Here is a 21,937-nt window from a genome sequence, read left to right as displayed (position 1 = left end):
TCAAGTCAGTGATTTATTATGCATATGACATTCTTCTCTTTTCACGACTAGACTGAGGCTTTTAACACATCTTGTGTGCATGAGCAAACGGTGTGCAACAAAACAAAAGCGTTGTTTACAGAGCAATTAAATTCCTGTGGCAAGGATGTTGCATGCTGAGAGAGAGGCGGGGGGGTGGGGGGCGGTGGGGAGGGGAGGGGCGCAGGGCCTGAACGCACACTGTATTAAACACAGTAGCCTAGCTCAGGCGTGTCCCTAACTGCCCTGTCATTTACAGTATGAACTAGACCCATAATTATTTCCTTTATCTTGTCGACAACTCTCTTTTTACTGATCACAACTCCAACTTTCTCTGTCATACTGTAGGCAAATCCTGACCCGGTGATAAAATATGTATCCTGAAGCTGTGGCCCGATTGATCAACATTATTCCCACGTAGGGCCGCAGTCTAAATCTGAAGCTAGTGCCCAGTTTGCATTTGTCCATGTAAAATTGACAACACAAATGCTTGATATACTGGAGGCAGCATTACCCTGGTTAATGTGTCACTGCAGCATAATCAGTTCTGCTGGAAGATGAGAAATACAGCAGCGGATGGCCTTTGTGGTTTAGCCTGTTATTAACAGACTCAGTGTGACGCAACAAGACACTGTTCTACTGCGCTGCAGGGAGATGTAACCTAACCACAGGCCTGCCTCTCAGCATGTACACACACTCATGCACACGCGCACACACACAAGGACGTACAGATACATGCACACCTTTTAAATACTTCATTTGATCCTGCTTATTCACATAACAGCACAGGATTAAAATGTTTCAAGGTTTTACAGTTATGGACGCTTAAGGTTACACAGCCAGGCTAGTGACAGTTGAGAGGGAGCGGGTATCTTGCTAGCTGCTTAGCTCTTGCTCCTTGCTCACTTGCACACACACACAAACACACACATAGAACAATATGCAGTTCTCATCACAATGCACTTATTAGCAAGAACGAGAACTTCATCCATTCTATCTTTCCCCCTGCCAATAACCTACTCTATCTTCTATCATCAACCACTTTCCACCTCCTCTATCCTTCCTCCCTCACTGCCCAACTTTCTCCCTCTCCCTCTTTCGCGCTCGCCCATCAGTAGTCAGCCAGTGACACTCATTTAGTCCCTCAACACCGGCTGCAGAAGCTGTTTATCGGCCGTACACAGGCTGCACGCACACACAAACACACGGCTACACACTTGCGCACACGCAAGCACACAAATGAATGCTCCGTAACAGAATGCTCAGCATGTGGGTGAAAACACACACACACACACACACAGAGCAACAGAAATGACGAGCAATCCCAGAAAATATATATACTTATACACGCTTGCTCACATAGCAACCCATGCACATTCTGGCTGTTTATCTCCAGAACACACTGCACTGCTACAGTTCGCTGTAAGTCCTAGGATGTGTGTGTGTGTGTGTGTGTGTGTGTGTGTGTGTGTGTGTGTGTGTGTATGCGTGTGTGTGTGTGTGTGTGTGTGGTGACACTGGAGAAGAGACGTTGGGAGTCCACAGTGGGATAAGATGACAGATACCTGATACACACAAGCTTTCTCATTTAACCTGTCCTAGAATACCTGCTGCTTCAGGTTAAAGGAGACAGCGAGGCAGAAGGGCAGAGAAAGACAGATAGATAGAGACGCTGAGCTAGTCAGAGTGAGAGAGAGAGACCACCCAGTCAAACCTCCAATATATGATTAACAGGAGGATAAAGAAACTGAACCACTCACTCACAATTACTCAAACACACACACACACACACACACACACGCACACATATAAAATGCGTCCTCCCCACTAACCACACAGCAACCACAGACAGATAATAAAGAAAGGAGGCATGGACACCTTCCCTGGTAGAGAGAGGAGGGAGGGGGAGAAAGAGAGAAAGAGAGAGAGAGAGAAGAAGAAGCAGAAGAAAGAGAGATAGGGAGCTCTACACAACCCCCCCCCCCCCGTCTGGTTGAGGCTGGGTTATTGGCACGAGTTCAGCTTTTTGTTCTTAGTTTCCTCGCTTCTACCACCCTCTCCTCCTCTCTTCTCCTCTCCTCCACACCTCAGCCACACCATGCAGCAGTTACAGGGAGAAAACACACTCACTGGCTGGTATTCAAGCTAGTGAATATAAATAGTGGTCATCTGGAACAAGGCATTTCCATGGTTGTTGTAGTCGACATGGTTTGACGAGGATTCTTTTTTTCCTCTTGTCTTTTCTGCTCGGGTTCGCCCTCATTCACTGATACAATAAGACAATGTTTTGGCATAATTCATAATTATGGTGCACATCTTGAACATAATTTTGAATGTATACCAATATATACATATACTATTACTATGTTTATTGCATGTCTTGCACTGCTCTTTTACACTGTATGTGAGGTCCTGTTGTGAAACTCTATAAGCTGTTCATAAGTCGCTGTGCCAACACAACCAAAACAAATTCCTGGCTCCGTATTGTACTTGGCAAATAAATCGATTCTGATTCCGATATTTCTCCATTGTATACAGTATATTGTATAGAGTGAGTATAGACTGTCTCCTCCCTGTGCTACTGCTGGTCTGCAGCAGGGGGCAGCGGTCAGGGAGCCAGCACACTGACATGGACTCTGACCCATAAGCCTATGAGGCTCAAGAGGCTGGCTTCAACCTTTTCCACACCAATCCTCCTTTCCTTCCCTTCTACAAGTCTCCTCTGATCAAATATGGATAAGGAGGCATGAGAAAGGCCAGCACAAAAAAAAAGCATGTTCAGCCCTCCACCTATTTGATCTGATCTGGTTTTACGGAGCAGCCTGTCCCTCGAGGCTGTCAGGCCTGTGTTCGGGGGTTAAAGGTCAGTCTCCACGGCTAGGTCAACAACCATTTCTAGAATTTCTTCCTCTGGGTCAGGACTGTAACAACACGGATTGGTCTCAGTCAGTCACAGAGGCTCACCAACACCCGAACGCAGACAGATATGGAGCCGGGCGAACAGCCACATTCCTTTCCACTGATGATGTAACCATCAGATAAGGTCAGAGCAGAGCAGAGGAGGTCATGGATAATATGTGACTAAGTGCTGCAATCACCCGAGTGAAAGGCACTCTGTAAATGAGTCGACGTATATTTACCGACAATCGTGTGTGTGTGTGTGTTTGTGTGTGTGTTAGTGCAACATTCACATTGAGAAGGCTGCTGGAAATCGTGAAACCTGATGTAAAAGCAGAGTTGTACTCCTTTCCTCTGCAGTTTGACGTGAGAGGAGGTATGTGACGGCCCCTCCTGTCCTTTCCTCCCCTGCAGCCTCTCGTTTTCCACTGTTGAATAAACTGAAACTCCGAGTAGAACTTCTGCTCACACACACACACACACACACACACACACAGCACCCTGGCTGCACCATTATACTGGGAAAGAACACCCTAAACAGGCACACCCAAATCTCACAACCCAGCACATATATACACACAAACACACACCAGCAAACGTATACACAAACCACACGCACGCACGCACGCACACACACACACACACACATACACACACACACACACGCTGCCCTTCAAATAGTTTTTCGCAGCCTTTTATTTGGCTGCACGCCCGGTGGTTAGAGTGTTTCATTTTTCCCTGTGTATGGAACTGGGCAGCTGTCCAGACAGACACACAAAGAGAAAGAGAGAGAGAGGGAGCGAGAGGGAGAGAGAGAGAGAGAGAGAGAGAGAGAGAGAGGAGAGAGAGAGAGAGAGAGAGAGAGAGAGAGAGAGAGAGAGAGAAATGGGGGGGGGGGCAAAAGGGGAGGGGAAGGATTTACTGAAAGAATGAGAGAGCGGCAGAAAGGGAGGGAAAGAAGAGGACCAGCAGAAAAACAAGGAGAGAGAAAGGAGAGAGGTGCCTAGACCCGTTTACAACTAGTTCCCTCCAAAACCCTGTGATTGATATGATCCTCTCTCTCTCTCTCTCTCTCACACACACACACACACACACACACACACACACACACACACTCTCCTTGGCTTTGACACCATGCTGTCCCTCTCTGCCCCTGTGGCCTCGTGCATCCCCCCCTCCCTCCCCATCTCATCCCTCCTTTTCTTCTTCTTCTTTTCTCTTTTCTGGAGCTGACCATTCTCCCCCTGTGGGAACTGCCCCCCCACCCACCCACCCCCACCCTCTTTCACCTCCCCCCCTTCTCTCTCCAGCTCCATTCAGAGCGCTGTTTCTCTGTGATCTGTGTTTCTGACAGCTCTGCACACACACACACACACACACACACACACACACACATATGCACAGACACGCACACACACAGACGCACACACACACACACAGCTCCTCTGCAAACAAACACCATGAATACTAACACGCCTTTGTGTCCGCAGCACTTAAACCGGGGTAGAAAGAGAGGGAGGGGGGGTTGGGGGTGCAGAGAAAGGGAGGGAAAAAGCGAGGGAGGAGAAAAGAGGAGCTGTAGCGCTGTGTTGATCTTGTGGCCACTCTCACAGACCTCCCCCTCCCCTCCGCCCCCTCCTCCCTCCCTCTGTTTCTCGTTCTCTCGTTCTTCCCACCAGTTCTCCCGGGAATAAAGACTTCCATTCATGCGCCTGAGGAGACCCACAGCAGGGGAGAGAAAAGAGGGAGGACAGGGGGAGGAAGGAGGGGGGTGTCAAGGTGGGACAGTTTGTGGAACATTGAGATCAGGCCCACTGCCTGCAATTGTGTGTGTGTGTGTGTGTGAGTGTGAGTGTGTGCATGCATGCCAGTGTATTTCTGTGTGTGTGTGTGTGTGTGTGTGTGCTTGTATGTCTGTTTTCACTCAGCTCGTACTGCCTTAGCCAATGCTTTACTATCACGGATCTGGTGGCATCTGTGCCAGCCAAAGCATCTTCTGGGAAAGCTGGGTGGGAAAGTTTGGAAATTGGGCGCCATTCAAAACTTCCATTCTTGCTCTAATGCTCTAATTTGAAAACTATGTATTCAGCCTACAGCCACGCTCTAGAAAAAAACACAGGGCTTGATTATTCAACCCAAAAACTCACACGTTTTCTGCAACATATCCCTTTCTAAGTGCTGCTGTGTACCTTCCCTGCTGGGACTGATCAAGCATTCGGTCCACATTTGTCCCTAAGCTAAATGTAAAGCAGAAGCCAGATTTAATGCACAGCGGTGGGTCTGAAGTAAAAAACGTCCCTCCTACGTCCACAACAGTAATCCTTCAGATTGGAGTGCTCCTAAAGATAGCAGCGAAACACCCAAGAGTCTCCTTGTCACACACTCTTCAGACACGCTCACACGTAGATGACTCAATCTGAACAAAAGCCTGTGATTGGCTGAACCGAAGCGTGTTATTACGGCCCAATTGGAGGTTTTCACCCGCACAGTAATGACACACACATTTACATGCTACACAAAGTATACATCTAATCCCCGCTATTAGCATTAATGGTGTGTGTGTGTGTGTGTGTGCGCGTGCATATGTGCGTCTTGGTTGTGAATAGCCCTAAGAACCGCATTAGAAGAGTTTTTCATAGTGATTATTACAGCGATTATGTACTGATTGTTCCTTTCATGGTGGTGGCCCAACCTCCTGTGACAGCGCTATGCATTTCAGCCAGCGCACATGTTCAACACAAAGAATATATAGCACATGCATATAGGCTGACCACACGCACACACACACACACACACACCCATGCACGTTCTCCTTATTTGAAATCACAACAACAAGCCCAATACATAGGATTTCACGAATAAACAGAATGCCATTTATTTAATGCAAGTATTCAGAGTGGTGAATTAGACACACACACACACCCACACACACATGCGCAACACACATTACAAAACCAAAGGAACGTGTTGTTCACCGTACTCTGTGCTCCATATGACCCAATCAGACCACTTCTGTACAACAGGAAGCAATTAACAGCCAATGAGCTGCTCTAAATCCTGAGGGATGACTTCCTGTGTGGAATGATGGGTAATTCAAGACAGAAGCTGTGCTAAGATTAAACACTTCCTCTCTGGCAAACAGTGGTATGTAACAGCCAAGCCTCACTCATTGATCATATGCTATGTAAGAATAAGCCACTCTCCCACGATGTTTGCTACTTACTGAGGCTATAAGCAGCGAGAAGTCACCACATCGCCTGCATGTTTCTAAACACAAACACAAACTAACAGATTATTTTTCAGCAGGTGATGGTTACCAATAGTTGTTAGTAGTAGAAGAATGAAGAATAGAAGAAGAAGAACAACAACAACAAGAAGGTTGCTAATAGAAGTATAAGGATGTCCTGAATAATGAAATAATGACTCTAGAGTTTTTAGCTTTAGTTTATAGCTTGCAAAGTGAAGCACTTTCATTGCTTATATATATTTCTACGATTATCTCAAGTCCTCAGATGATCCACAGATTCTGTAGTCCGAGAGAGAGAGGGAGAGGGAGAGAGAGAGAGAGACAGAGTAGAGTAAGAGTTAGAGAGCCACTGTAATGACATCCTCAGTGACAGGGAGAATGGGCAAAGTGAGACACAATAGTCTTAACCAATCAGACTGCCCGCCTCCCCTCAGGCCCCCTCACACCAACAATAACGCCTTTGTGTCAGGCAGCACTCCACTCGCGCGTTCACACACACACACACACACACACACACACACCAAAGCGTAGCACCCTACACTTTCGCAGACATTCACAAAGAGACGCGGTAGCGGCAGCCCACATCTAAAACTGCATCAGTGGATACACAGCTAGGCTTCAATGTGAGTGTTAGCTAACAAGCTGGGTCTATGTGTGTGTGTGTGTGTGTGTGTGTGTTTCCTCCCAGGCCTGGGCACATGACTGCAGCTGCCCCCTCGCTCCCTCGACTAAAGCAGCACCCCTCCCTCTTGTAGGTGAGGGGTCACACGGAGTGGCATTCCTCACAGTCTGAGAGCGAGAGAGCATTACGCTGAACAGAGGAGGCCAGGAGAGAGAGACAGAGCGGGGCAGAAAACACAAGGGGACAAGAAAGCAACAGAGCAGCGCGGGTAAAAGATGAGGAGCAGAGGGCATTTGGGAGCCCCTGTGTGTGTGTGTGCGTGTGTGTGTGTGTGTGTGTGTGTGTGTGTGTGTGTTGAAATGGACCGCTAAACAGAAGACCCTTGTGGCACTTCCCTGCTTCATAAACACAGCTGTTTGTTTAGTCTGAGCCGCCCCAAGGGACAGACAGACAGACAGAGGGACAGACAGACACATTTATATCATTTATTCATGTCCGCATCCATGCTAAAGAGACGAAGGGCATAAATAAACAGCAAAAATGCAGACGGATAATTTTAGCGCCGCACACAAACCCAAAAGAAGGTTATAAGCGTAGAACTGGGTAAAATTACACACACATAAACATGCACAAGGGTTACTACAGTGTCTGATATGCCCTCCCTGGCTTTTGAATGATTTGACTACATGTTCTAAATTTTGAAAATGTTTTACATCAGATATTGATGATCATGTACTGCTGGATGAAATATTATCTAAATAATTAATCACCTCAACATGCTTTTTTTGCTTTGGCAGTGTTGTTTCTGATGAACATGCAAATAAAGTTACTAAACTGACTGCAAGAAACTGAAAGAAGGAAACTGATAGCATTGGTTGAGAGAGATGGTGACATGGGTATCGGAAGAGGAGGGTTGGGCACCACCTTACCACTATTTCTCTGTGTCTCTCTCTCTCTTTCTCTCTCTCTCTTTCACACACACACACACACACACACACACCCCTTCTGACAGGCGCGTCTCAGACAGCTGATGGGGCGATCAGATTTCACTGACAAACACACTTACGCTTCAAGTGAGACACAGTGAAAGTCAATACCCTGCGCCTGCCTCTCCTTTCCTTTGACTCCCATCATCCCCTTCTCTCTCCCTCTTCCATCTAACATCGCCCTCTATCCCTGCTAGTCCTTGTCTAAAACCACAGAATTTCTCCCCCAGCGCATACACACACACACACACACACACACACTAACCGCAGAACAGCCCAGAGAGGCAGAGACATGATGGAGTCACACCAAGACAAAGCGGCCACCAGGAACACATGATGCTGTGACTCAACATCATCCGTGACCGCAGAGGACATCAAACATGGCCGCCCTCCAGATAATGCCACAGTCATGTGAGTCACAGTGAGCCCCTGTCCATAAACCATATCCAGGCCTGTCTACGTATAAAGTCTACACACATATCGCTGTTGTCAGGTCAAAACCACAAAAACTTCAATACTGGCGCTTTTCCTTTTCTTCTTGTGGTAGTTGGAGGTTGACGTGGTCCTCTGTGCATTGAGTTATTTTTATTACCCGAAGCTGTCATTCATAACCCTCTGCATCATTTTAAGAATGAATGGTTGTTAGCCTGAAAATAAGAATCAGGGGTGCAGCAACCTGAAAATAAGAATGCTTTTCTCAAAACATGAAAGCTTGACTTTGTAGCAATACGATACACTCTCATGTTCATTGGTAGTTGCTGGCTGGCTGAGCAAAGCATTTCTTTAAGTGCATATAGCGGCTTTAGGTCTTCATTAAAATGTACCTTCAGCTAGACTGGCTATTATAGTCCGCCTGCATCTGCCTGGAGAGGAACAGCGACCCACTGGGACTGGACACAATAGCGAATGAATAGGGCCTGACCTTTGGGAAGGATTGAGAAGATGGTATGTGTGTGTCTGATTGAGAAATTAGCTACAGTTCCAACCAAATGGTCAACACAAACACACATACACACACACACACACAATCCAGCCCTGAGGGTATGAAAGCAAAGGCCAGACTCCAGTTGTCTCAACCCTGACCCGCTCACACAAACAAACAAAACGACACACACACACAAATGACGCACACTGACACACACACATAGACACAGCAGAGTCCAGCTATCAACTCAACTTCTGAATGTCAAGCAGGGTCAAAGTTCATCTCTTCTTCTGCCAGCCTCCAACGTTCCTTTGTGTGTCTGTGTCTGTGTGTGTGTGTGTGTGTGTGTGTGGGTGTGTGTGCATGTGTGTGTGTGCGTGTGTGTGCTCACTAAGAGTGACCTTGCAGAGTCATTCATTGTGGATACACTGCAGCACCAGCACTACTGCAGAGCTGATTAGGGAGCAATCTTGCTTAGTGTAATGTAGTGTGTGTGTGTTTGTGTGTTTATGTGTGTGTGTGTTTATGTGTTTGCTGGAGAGAGAGAGAAATAGAGATAGATAAATATAGAGAGAGATTGTATGTGTGTGTTTTTTCTGGACCCTCTTCAGGTTTGAGAGATACTCATGAGCAGATCAGAGGTTAGATGTGAGAGCGTGTGTGTGTGTGTGTGTGTGTGTGTGTGTGTGTGTGTGTGTGTGTGTGTGGTGTTTCAAGTGTGTATGGGGGTGTGTGTGGGGGTCAGACACAGATGGACAGCTGGTGTTTCAGCGGTGCTAAATCACTCACCCCTCCCCAGCACGCACACATGCACACACACATACACACACACACACACACCCCATCCCCCATCTACCACAGGGAAACGCCCCTTAAAGCATTCCCAGCTCTTACTCTCAAAGACTGCAGACTGAGCATACACACACACATACACACACACACACACACACACAAAAGCCTGGCTATTTTCACCATGATGACAGACACCAAAAAAGGTCCAATATGACAGCTTGGGCAGGCCATATTAGAGGTGATCATTTAATGTTCATCCACATAAATCAATCAAGGATCACTCTCTGTGGGTACGCACCAACGCTTCACACACATACACACAAACTCACAAACACACACACACACACGCTCCTATTTTATGAGCTCATCAAGTCCCTCAGGTCACCAACCGCCATCCCAGCCAGGGATAAAAAAGCTCACATCAAAAGGCTAACCATTTCACACACACACGTGCACGCACTGCATGCACACACACACACTTGGCGTGGCAACTGTGGCAGCATTAATTTCCTTGTGAATGCACTTGACTAACACATAATAATCCCAAACACTGCTGGGAGACCACCAAGCAGCAACACACACACACACACACACACACACACACACACGCACACACACATATACACACACACAGACACACACACAGCCAGGGGGACCACCAAGCAGAGGGGCTGTCAAGACAAGATAAGTGTGTGTCTAGCGTCAGGGTTTCGCATGCACATGCATGCACACGCCCACACACCCATCAATACACACACACACACACACACAACAACAACAACACACAGCCTGGCCTGGACTCCTGGAAAAGCTCTGGCTTATCTCTCCCCACAGATAGTGAAATGGATTAAGAGCCACATTTGGCACGTCCAGAGAACTGGACAGATAACCAGGAAAACACTCTCTCTAACTGCAATCACCGCTCAACGTGATTTGTGTGTGTGTGTGTGTGTGTGAGAGAGAGAGAGAGAGAGAGAGAGAGAGAGAGAGAGAGAGAATAGAGAGAGGCAGAGGCAGAGTGAGGGAAAGAGAGATAGAGAGTGTATGCATGTTAGCATGCGTACACTCCCCCGTGTGTAGGCATTGGACTGATAACTGTGTGTGCGCGCGCGCGTGTGTGTGTGTGTGTGTGTGTCTGGGGGAGTGATGCAGTGGTTGACCCAGGACCCAATATGTTAGAACACACACATTCATCTTCCAAACACACACAGCGTGCCCAGACAAAGAGCCGTGTGTGAGAGGACGTTCAGCATGTGTGTGATGTCAGCTGGAGACAGAGAAGGGGAGCCCATCATATCCCATTTATGTGTGTGTGTGGGTCTGTCCCCTGACACAGCTCGCCTGCTCATTGACCCCCTGGTTATAGATGCCTGCTATGAAGATGATAGGAGGCTGAGGTTCCCTTTAAGGCGGGGAAATTACATCTTTTTCCTGTCTCTTCTGATCTCTTCTCTTCTGTTCTCTCCTGTTCTGTTCTGTTTTGTTCTGTTCTCTTCCCATCTCTTTTCTTCTCTTCTCTTCCACTTCTCTTTTATTCTTTGTCTCACTAGGTTCTTCTGCTTTTACTCTGTTCACCCTAATAATGTTCAATCACACTTTCTACCTAACATGTTCTAACAGTGACATAATCAGCTACGTGTGTTTATATAACCCTAATTTGCTATATTCTTGATTCTAGTCTATCTTTCTATTGTTAATTCTATATCTTTTTGGTACATTCTATTGCTATTTGCTGCATTTCCCCTACAGGGATCATTTAAAGCTTCATCTCATCTTATCTTATTCTATTTTGTTGATATCTATATATATTGGTGGAACAGAACAGAACCGAACTGAGCCGAGCTGAGCCGAACCGAACAGAACCGAACTGAACAGAACCGAACAGAACAGAACAGAATAGAATAGAATAGAATAGAATAGAATAGAATAGAATAGAATACTACATTCTCTCTGCAGTTGTGACAGCTGAGATTCTTATACCTGTACAAAACAAACAGAATGGGAAAAAAAGAAATGCCATTTCCTTTCTGTCTTTCTCTCTGCCACTCTGCATGTTTGCCTACTTATCTGTCTGTCTGTCTCTCCCCTTCTCTGTCTATTAGAGTCAAATCTCTGTCTTAATGGGCATCTATTGTATCCTGCCCCCAACCCCCCACCCCCACCACACGCACATACACACTCCCTCTGAGGGGGCCCCTTAACCAGGCTCTCCATATGCCTGACCCCCACCTCCTTTCTCCTCCTCCTCTTTCCACCCCCCCCTCCCTCCCTTCTCCCCTCTCCTCTCCCCATCTCCTGCTCACACTCTGGCTTCTGCTCTGTTGCTGCTGCTGCTGCCCCACACTGCCATCTGCTACAAGACAACAGAGGGTGAGAGAGAGAGAGAGAGAGAGAGAGAGAGAGAGAGAGGAAGAGGAAAAAAAAAAGAAAAGAGTGGTGAAAAAGAGTGGGTGAAAAGAGGTAGATGCAGGGGGGAAGAAAAGATTGAGAGATAGAGAGCAGAGAGAAAGCAAGAGAGAGAGCAAGGAAGAGATAGAGAGGGAGAAAGAGAGAAAGAGAGAGAGAGAGCGAGAGAGAGAGAGAGAGAGAGAGGGAGAGAGAAAGAGTAGCTCTAGACACAATACAACAGAGAGCAGAGAGGCTGTCCATCTGCTCCCACCCCCCCTCCCCTCCCGCCCCACAGCCTCACACACATCACAAAGAGAGCATTTAACCTAAACACCGCACACACACACACACACACACAGGGAGAGAGAGAGAGAGAGAGAGAGAAACAGAGAAAGAGAGAGAGACAGAGACAGCAGCCCAGCCTCTCTCTTTAACCCGTTCCTCTCCAGTGAGCCTGTCTGTATTACACCCTTGGGGTGGCAGGTGATGGGTGGATGGAGGGAAAGGATGTGAGGAGCGGGGGGGATGAGGGATTGGGGGTGGGGGGAGGGGGATGGTGCGGATGGGGGTGTGATTGAGGGATGGAATATAGGGGATGAGGGGTTGAAACTGATCTGAATCAACACCAACACCCGCTCCCCTCCCCTCCCCTCCCCTCCCCTCCCCGACCCTCAATGGAGAGCAGCTTGCTCCTGCTCCTGTCACTATGACAACCCCTGTCAATCATACTGCAGCAGTGGCAATGGGACCTATCGAGCTGGATAAGGACTGGTTCCCCAGCTTGTTCACCGATAGCAAAAAAAACCCATAGCTGTATATTTTAGGGGTTACCCTGCATTTTCTTACTGTATTTAGAAAAAGATGGCATGAGGTCAGAGGTGAAAATGACGATTGGTTTATCATGCAGCACTCACTCATAATGAGCATACTGGATGTTGAAACCAAAAGAATGGAGTGTGACAGAACAAAACAAAACAGGGCCCAGCATCATGTCGACTACATCCCCTCCGCTCCTGCCGGGCCTGTCGAGCTCAGTGACACAGAGATGGCTGTCAGGTTTGGACACACACACCACTGTGTAGGTCAACACACACTGCAAACACTGGATTCCCCCAAGGACCTGTACATACACAGTGTCACACACACCAAACACCAGTCTGTGTGTGAAGGGGGGGGGGGCATGACCCACATGCTGATTTCATTAAAGAGGAGAGGAGAGGAGAGGAGAGGAGAGGAGAGGAGAGGAGAGGAGAGGAGAGGTCCCTGTGTATATGACCACAAATGGAGAGAGCAGAGACCAGCTGTCACTTGCTTATGTCAGCCCTATTCTCAGCTCCAATGTGTGTGTGTGTGTGTGTGTGTGTGTGTGTATGTGTGTGGGTGAGTGTGTGTGTGTGTGTGTGTTTGAGTGTGTGTGTGTGTGTTTGAGTGTGTGTGTGTGTGTGTGTGTGTGGGTGAGTGCGTGATCTCAGCTAGTCATGACTGGTTTCAATTACGCAGCAAACTTTGACCCTGTGTAACCAAGCAGGCAAAGGAGCTACTGAGAGAGAGAAAGAGAGAGATTGAGAGAGCGAGAGAGCGAGAGAGCGAGAGAGAGAGAGAGAGAGAGAGAGAAATACAGAAGAGGCGGAGTGTATGAGAGAGCAAGCGGTAAATTCAGAGATGTTGAGATAAGAGAAGCCACAGGAGGTCTGTAGTCAGTGACAGGAGTTCTGGGAAGCTAAGCCACACAATCAAAACACAAAGATAAGAAAAACATACATTCATATGACATCACACTACACTACTACCATTCTACAGCCAAATCACAGTAACCTACCCTCTTTCTGGGGGGTCCTCGCTCCTCTTCCTTCATGCCCCGCCCAGCTCCTGCCCCCCCTCCTGCTCGGCCCTGCCGGCCCCCCCTGCCTTCTCCAGCCGGAGGTCTGATGGTCATCCTGATCTCCGGGGGGCAAATGTAGTTCTCCAGGCTCTTGGGGGGCTTCTTGGTGCGCTTGGTGGTCTGGATCTTCAGCTTTAGACTTCCTTCCTGGAAGCTGGCTTCCTTGATGGAGAACTCCTGTTCCTCCAGAAGTCCCTCCCCCTGCTCCTCTAGCCCCTCCCCTTCGCTGATGCCGCCGCTAATCACATCATCGCTGCGCGCCAAACCGACGCCCGCCGCTCCTTCCCGGTCGTCGTCATTCGGCTCCGCCCTGCCTCCCTGTAACTCCGCCTCTTTGGGTCGGGCCGAGCCAACCAGATCCCTTGGCTCCATCCACGCTCCCGCCAGAGCCAATCAGGACGGGGGAAGCTGTGGCAGCCAGCCAATAGGAAGATAGAGAACAGTAGTCTGTTTGGCTGGGTGGTTGCTGTCAGTCAGCTACTGGGGCTGGGCTGGTTGTCCCACAGGAACGCAGCTAAGCCAGGGACAGTCTGGGGAGAGAGCAGGTGAACGATATGATTAGGAGAAGAAGAGTGACTAAAACAGAGGCCTGTCATCCCTGCAGCTTCCATTCCAGCGCTACCTCTCAGCACAGGCCCGTCTGCTGTCATCAACATCATTAGCTGCCTGTTATGTATGAAGACAAACACACAACCTCATCACAGAGCTGTAAAGGCATGCCACACTCTCATTTACATTTTGTGCCACGCGTAAACAAACTCATCCTTTGACACCCCCTTCCACCCGCCTTTCTCTCCACTCCTCCTTTACTCATTCTGTACTAATCTTCCTCCCTCCCTCTACCCCCCCCCCCTTCCCCCCCGACAGATCTAAAGCAGAGCTGTGCAGAGACTAGAGTGATCAGTGCAAAATAAGACATTCCTCTTCTCTGCTCTAAAACCAGGCTGAAGTTAGCCTGAGGACACAAGACAGAAAAAATGAAAGAAGCTGACTGCTGTTTTTTTTTTCTTCCCTCTCTCTCTCTCTCTCTCTCTCTCTCTCTTCTCTGGAGCAGGGAAGGAGGGAGGGAATCACACAGGGAGAAAGGGAAGGCAGCAGAGAGAGAGAGAGAGAGAGAGAGAGAGAGAAGGAGGGAAGGAATCTAAATTCTTTCCCCAGATGTGGTTTACGAGCTGGTCTGGAAAAACCAGCGTCTGAACTGTTTTACACACGCATGCAACGGCACCGCTACACACATGCACAAAAAAAACCCACGCACTTATGCCTGTATAAATGTATACACGTATACAAATGACAGTGTTGCTAAAGAGTAGACTTCTGCACCCCTGCTGCTATTTCTGCTCTCTAGAGAAAACGGTGCGGTCGCCGTCTCTCAGAGGATTCAGCTTTTCCGCCTCGGATCAGCGCGCATGTATACGCAGATATATAATATATTACATACTCATGAACACACACACACACACACACACACGCATAGGCACTTACACGGGCTTACTCACACACATGCATATAAACAGAAAGCGACCAAAACAAACACTGGACTACACTTCTCACTGCAGCTCCAGGGAATCCCATCAGTCAATATGACATGAGGCATGACTGAGCTGGAAGTGGGGAATGCCGGCTCACACGCTGGGCTTAGACTGACACCATTTACACTGATATGAACCCAGACTACACCACTACCTGGGGACAAGACTCAAGTAAAAGCCTAGTGCTTACTCTAGGCTTATGATGACCTGTGAGTGCACAGAAGGTTTACAGCATACACCGAGAATTACCTCCCTCCCCTCCCTGCACTAATACACTTAGACCTGACATGGTTACTGTAGGCATTTCACGCTATCTGTGTGTGTGTGTGTGTGATTTTTCATGCGTGTGTGCTCCTGTACCAGCCCACGCTACTGTACTAACAGCTGATCCCCATCATAATACCCAACAGGCCTCACAGCGCAGCACATGCTTACAGTGTGATTGGATAATCATAATCCACAGCGGTATTTCAACAAACTTGACACTGCAGAACGGTACGCAAACAATGTCCAACCCAGGGGGCCGGGTCAATGCTTGGTCATTTTTTTTTATTGCATTTGGTAAATTAAAAAGTTTGCTTCTGTGAACCTCCTCTGAGAGTTTAGCAGTGAGGCTTGCCTATTCGAAACCAAAGTCTTCCAAAGCTGACTCATAAGGAGTGACTGATGTAAGTTCTGGTGGCCCCACAGTGGTAAAGTATGCAAATGCATTCCTGAGTTTTAAGTTTTGAAAGTACTAGGGCTGAAACTAGGGCTGAAAGATATTGACAAAAAATCTAATTGCATAAGTGATTTTGTTAAAAAAAAAATAGATGCCAGTGTGCAGGATTTACTGAGTTCATACTCATACATCATACTCAGTCATACTGAGTATGATGAAAGGTTTTCACCAATATTGTACTTGATTCATGGACCAAAGATTACCCACAGCACTAAAACATCTTGTTCAGAAATCCATTTTGGACGCCTCTCTCTCTTTAGCAATTAATTGCAGCCTCTGCGATTTGGAAATTGCATAAGCGATTTTGATTTCTTTTCGATTCATTGCTCAGGCCTAGTGATAACCTAAGACAGCGAGTCCGGGCCCAGTCACACCAGCCCCTGCTGTGCCCACATGACCCTGTTTGGCCCTCCCAGTCCCTAATGTCAGCTTGGTGACTCGCCCTCATGGCATGTGTGAAAGCCACCCTGTGCGTCCTGGGACTGGGAGGACAATGACAGGAAAAGAAAGACAGCTGCCAACCACAACGTGACACACACACACACACACACACATACACACACCAAAAAGAAACCAATCTAGAAACAGACGTCCACTTCAAGACTCAATACCCCGTCGCAACTGTAACCCAGCACGACAACAAAATGGCGTCATACGTAAGTGCGATCTTCATTCTGGACCATTACTGTGTAAACTACTTAGCTGGGTCATGACTATTCCTCCTCCCTCCCTGCTCTGCGCCCTGAGCTGTGTTAGTTCTCTGTTACTGGCAGACAGGCTGAGAGTTTATGTAAGACTGACCCCTCCTCGGGCCTCCCTCGCCTAGCCTGAGCCTCACTGTCTCCTCTCTCTCCTCTCTCTCTCCTCTCTCACACACGCAAACACACTGACACACACGCTCACACACACACACCTCGACGAGCCTCAGACAGCAGGGTGATTGTGAGAGGCCAGACTCACTGCATAAATAGCTTTATTATGTTCTCAAAACTGCCAGCGCTAACCAGCTTCCCTCTCAAATAGCATAAGGTCATTCCCTGTACTGGATGTGAAAGGCTGTGAATGAGACACTCCTCCACCTTTTTGCCTTGTCCTTTGAAAACAATTATGATAAAGCAACGGTAATGGAGTACAGATGTACAGAAAAGGGGATGGTGAATGATACAGACAGACAGACAAAACAGGGAGAGAAAGGGAGTGTGTGTGAGTGAGAGAGGGAGAGAGAGAGAGAGAGAGAGAGAGAGAGAGGCCGGTAGAAACACAACCTTTTAAGGCTGCATACCCAGCAGCCCAGTGCCTGAGGTGGACTCACAAATAGCTCAAACACACATGCGGACAGATGCGCACACACTCACACATTCACACATCCACAAGAACACCAAACGCCTGTCTGATTGCGCAAGGTGAAGAGCCTTTTTTTTTTTTTTTTTTTCTGTTCTTTGATGTGAAATTGTAGTAGAGGCTCAGCCATCCCTGGCTATAGATGACTATCTCAGAGGGATGATGAACATTGTCTGTCTGCCATTTTCATTTTTCCTTTATCTCTTTTCCTCTTTTATTCCAGCCCTCTAGTGAAGGGGCAATAATACAAACCAATGTTTCTAGAAGGATACCAATCTTTGGTTGGAGCCAAATCAAAAGGATTGGTCCCAGCTCTCTAGTACTTCCAAATCCAGTGGGCACTAGCATCAGTTTTCTGACTGGAAGTCTATCAGTCCTCTGGCTAAGAGCAGAGCGAGGTGAAAGGAGACGTTTTTTCACCCCTAAGAGCTTATTCCAATTTGCTACATGTTTTGATATTCGCAGTGAACATTATGAACTTCCATTTGGATGTGGAGTACGGAATAAAAACCTTTCCTGCGTCAGTTCAATGACCCTCACACGGATGGTGGGAGCATGTTGTGCAACCAGCGAGACAGAGAATCAGGGTGCAAGGTGTGAGGCAACTGCCATAGTATAAAATGATGGGCTTAAACCCACCTGGACCTCATAATCCCACGTGCGCACACACACACACACACACACACACTCACCCACACACACGCGCACCTCTGGGTGAGCCATATGCCAGGTAGCACTAAAACCGTCCTCACCTAACTGCCCCGTAGAAGCAGATGAATGTTAAACCATTTTAACTGCAGCAGAAGCCACAAAATGGCTGTCAGCAAAAACACCTCCCCTTCTCCCCAACTGTCTTCCTCCTTCCCCTCACCTCACCCCCCCCCCACCTCTGTTCTCTCCCTTCTTCCCTGTGCTACCTCTTTCCTTTACCCTCCACCTCCTCCTCTCCCTCCTCCTCTCCCTCCCTCCTTCTGTGCGCTCTGCCAAAAGGTGCTCCAGTGCTGATATTCTGTTAAGAGAGCCTGCCAACAGTTAGATTTGTCCTTGGATCCCGTTCATATTCCCTCCTCCCCCTCTCTGTGATCCTATTTCGACCTGAGGTATCCAGCTCAGAAGGGGGTACACCTAATCGATTTCTCCTGCTTTAATTTAAAGGTGGCATGGGCATCTCATTACCTAATGGGGATTTAATAGCCAGATTCGTACTTTTACGCCACGGAAACGCCGCTGGAGATTCAGCTCACCCGAACCTGTTAACAAGACGAGCTCACTGCCTCCATCCATGCCTGAATCACCTCTATTATCCATCTCTCATGCCCTTCTCAACCCCATCTCTTCCACCTAATCACGCTCTTCTCCTCGTCTTGCCTATCTTCTCATGCCCTCGTACCCTCTTGTATCCAATGTTCCTTTCCAGGATCTCATTCACATATAGTCTAGACACTTTCCCTTACTTCTCCCTTACAGCACAACTTAATGTCTGAGCCTTATCTATCTATCTATCTCTCTATCTCTCTATCTATCTATCCACCTAGTCCTTGGAGGCTTCTGATAAACAGTGGTGTCCTGCCATCCAGTTTCCGCCCTCACCTTCCGCCACGCAACAGAAGCATGACCACATTGTTTCTGACACCCATCTCTGAGCCATGTGAAACCCATCTGAGCAGCGTTTGATGAATGCAACCAGAGTGGAGTTAAGCTGGTTTCCACCAAGCCCCGCTGCATGCAATGTGTCAGACACATTTGAATGGATGCTGTCATCTCTGCTACCTAGCCACGGCGGGGACATGTGTGCATTTTGTTCGAGAAATGAAAACTAAACCGGTATGAACGAGAAGTGGGAAGTGAAACGCGCTCCTCGCATACTGAGTGTGCTTCAAGCGGTCATGAACATTGCAGCTTTCAAACCACTTGGCTTCATCCCTCTGACATTCGTCGCTGTCTAGCATTTGTAGCCGCACCTGAACATGTACAAGCACCACGTCCGACCAAAAACCTGCATATTTTTCCACAATTCTACATGACACTCAGCAAAACACGCTTAGATGTGACATTGCTCATGACAGACTTGAGGACTAACAGAGAGTCTATGATGCTTGTGATAGACTGTGCTGCTATGTGATGGAGTGTTATGCCTCTGAAGGTGCAGGAGGTCCATCCCAGATGAACACCATTTTAACTAAGAGGGTTAACAGCAGCAGTTGAGCTGGTGCTTGATCAGTGTGTAGTGGACACTTCATTCCATTGACCTAATTAGGTGCTCTATCTTACTGCCACCTAATTACCAAGATATTACATAGTAATAATGGATGGAGACTGAGCTGCACCGTTGCTTGGGGTCATATGTGTGTGTGTGTGTGTGTGTGTGTGTGTGTGTGTGTGTGTGTGTGTTGGTGTGTGTGTGTGTGTGTGTTATGTTGAATTTGTTGGCATGTGACTACAATGTATTTCTATTATTTCTTGTCAAAAATAAAAGAAGAATGAAAATGGCACATGCAAAATATACAAGCCTATAAGTTACCAATAAGCTAATAAACAGACTCACAGCAGCCTATAATATTAATAACAACAGTAACACATTTACAGGCGAGGTGCATTCAGGTGTGGAATGTGGCCAGTCAACTCGGCTACTTACCCATGTCTAATGTTGTCACACACTCGGGTCTAACGTGTAAATATTTTATCAAGATCATTTACAATCCATTTAGACACATTTTACACAGGCGACGGATGGGATGACAGCCTCCTGGGGAGCTGTCAAACGGGGCCAGGATATATGTGTATTTTTTTTGACAGAAAACCCCGAGGAAAATGGCGTCAACAGTGCTTTGGAAAGAAAAAAAAAGGCGAAAATAGGATTTGCAGCCGATCTGATGATAGAAACAAGGTAGCCGCACAGGGGGAAAAAAAAATCCAATCGGAAACTTGGCGCTTATGTCTAATTCCTTAGAAATAAGATCTTTGGACGCTCTTGCAGATGGACTCGTGTTATTGCGAGCCGTGGCGGTGCAGAGTGCGTCTGTGTTGCCTTGCAGGGTCGCTGGTCACTCGGGGAGCTGCACAGTGCTGAGATCCCTCGCAAATCCGCTACTCGGGGTGGGGGGGGAGTGGGGGGGTGGGGAGTAGGACTGTATTACTGCAGTCAAAACAAGCCCGCATCCGACTATAAACCCAAATCCGACGTCGGAAACGTCAGCGGCAAGACCGCGCTTTCAGCCGTCAATACAGGAGACAGAGGTGCCGAGGCAGAAAACGGTGGTTCAGGTCGGTTTCCCTCGCCGGTTGCATCGGATCAGGGGGGTGTTTTCTCTCTCTCTCTCACTCTCTCGCTTGCTCTCTCTCTCTCTCTCTCTCTGCCTTTCCGATCGGTGAATGTCAGGTCCCGGAGCCTGGTGTCTGGTAATGATCTCACCCAGCAGACTGAGCGCTGTGGCCGAGCAGAGCAGAGGAGAGGAGAGCAGAGGAGAGGAGAGCAGAGGAGAGGAGGAGCGACATCGCCTCCACCTGGCAGCACAGTCGCTCAGCGCGTCTCCTTTGCAACCTCCTCCTCCTCCTCCTGCCCGCTGCCGCCTGCTCCCCTGGGACTGCTCACATAGGCATGGCGTTTTTTAAATGTAATGTAAAAGAAGGAGAAAACAACATATGGGAAAAGGCTTGTGTTTTGACTGTGTCACTGCTGTGTGGACAGAGTAATAGTATTTCTGAGTTCAACATGTTTTATAGCCAGTAGCCTGTACATTATATAGGCTACATGTGTTAGACCATGCACCTTCCACAGCAGGTTCTGTTATATGTATTCATACACAACTTTTGTAAAATATGAACTAACTTTTTACATGTAAAATCCTTTAAGAATAAGAGTATAATCATAAATATTGTGAGAATGTGGCAAAATGGAAGTACATTCATTCTGGGGGTTTTTTTCAGGCTAAAATAATAAAACTGTGATACTTTATTGATCCCAGTAGAGAAATTCTTCATTTGGAGTGCAGGATCAGCTCCAGAACAGCATGCCAGGAGCTGGTAGGGGATTCAGAGACTTGCTCAAGGACACTTCAGCAGTGTCAGTCTGGTTTAGGGACGCTCTATATAACCACTAGGCCATCCTGCTGCCCAATTCACCACATAGTGTGACCCTGGTGGATAAAAGGGGGTCTGGGGACCACCGGGGTTCCAGGAAGTCCACAGCAAAATGAGAAAGATGTTGAATTTCACTGTTATTTCACTCACTATAGGATATCATAATGAAAGAATGTGTAAGAAAGACTATTCTGATTAGTGGTTTCAGTCTCTATTCTCATGTAAAGCTACTGAGTCATAACTAACTACGAAATCTTCTCAGATGTTCTTTGGCATAAAATCTGATCAAGCAGGTCTGTGGTCTAATGCACATCATCCTTGACATGAAGAAGTTTGGGAGCCCCTTTGTCTTTTTAATAGGAAATGGTCTGCAAAAAAAAACCATAGGTCTGCTGGAATGACGAGGTGAGGTGAGGTGATGGCATTTGACAGAAGCAATAGGTTTAAGCCTAATTTAACACGTGTGCTCTGTAAGCTCTGCCGCCACAATACACCCCATGGGCAC

General features: G+C 47.6%; 1 protein-coding gene across 1 annotated transcript in view; it reads right to left on the bottom strand.

The window, feature by feature from the left end:
* Nucleotides 1-20,759, bottom strand: part of setbp1 (SET binding protein 1) — a 33,378-nt gene extending 12,619 nt beyond the window's left edge. Inside the window, exons 1-2 of the mRNA XM_071899742.2 lie at nucleotides 19,988-20,759; nucleotides 13,696-14,288 (exon numbers count right to left, since the gene is read on the bottom strand). Of these exons, the coding sequence (XP_071755843.2) occupies nucleotides 13,696-14,130 (435 nt within the window). The 5' untranslated portion in view covers nucleotides 14,131-14,288; nucleotides 19,988-20,759. The remainder of the gene's footprint in view (nucleotides 1-13,695; nucleotides 14,289-19,987) is intronic.
* Nucleotides 20,760-21,937: the final 1,178 nt, after the last annotated feature.

The sequence above is a fragment of the Centroberyx gerrardi genome, chromosome 8, assembly GCF_048128805.1.
Source record: "Centroberyx gerrardi isolate f3 chromosome 8, fCenGer3.hap1.cur.20231027, whole genome shotgun sequence".
Taxonomy (NCBI): domain Eukaryota; kingdom Metazoa; phylum Chordata; class Actinopteri; order Beryciformes; family Berycidae; genus Centroberyx; species Centroberyx gerrardi.
This window is presented reverse-complemented; position numbering and strand designations above follow the sequence as displayed.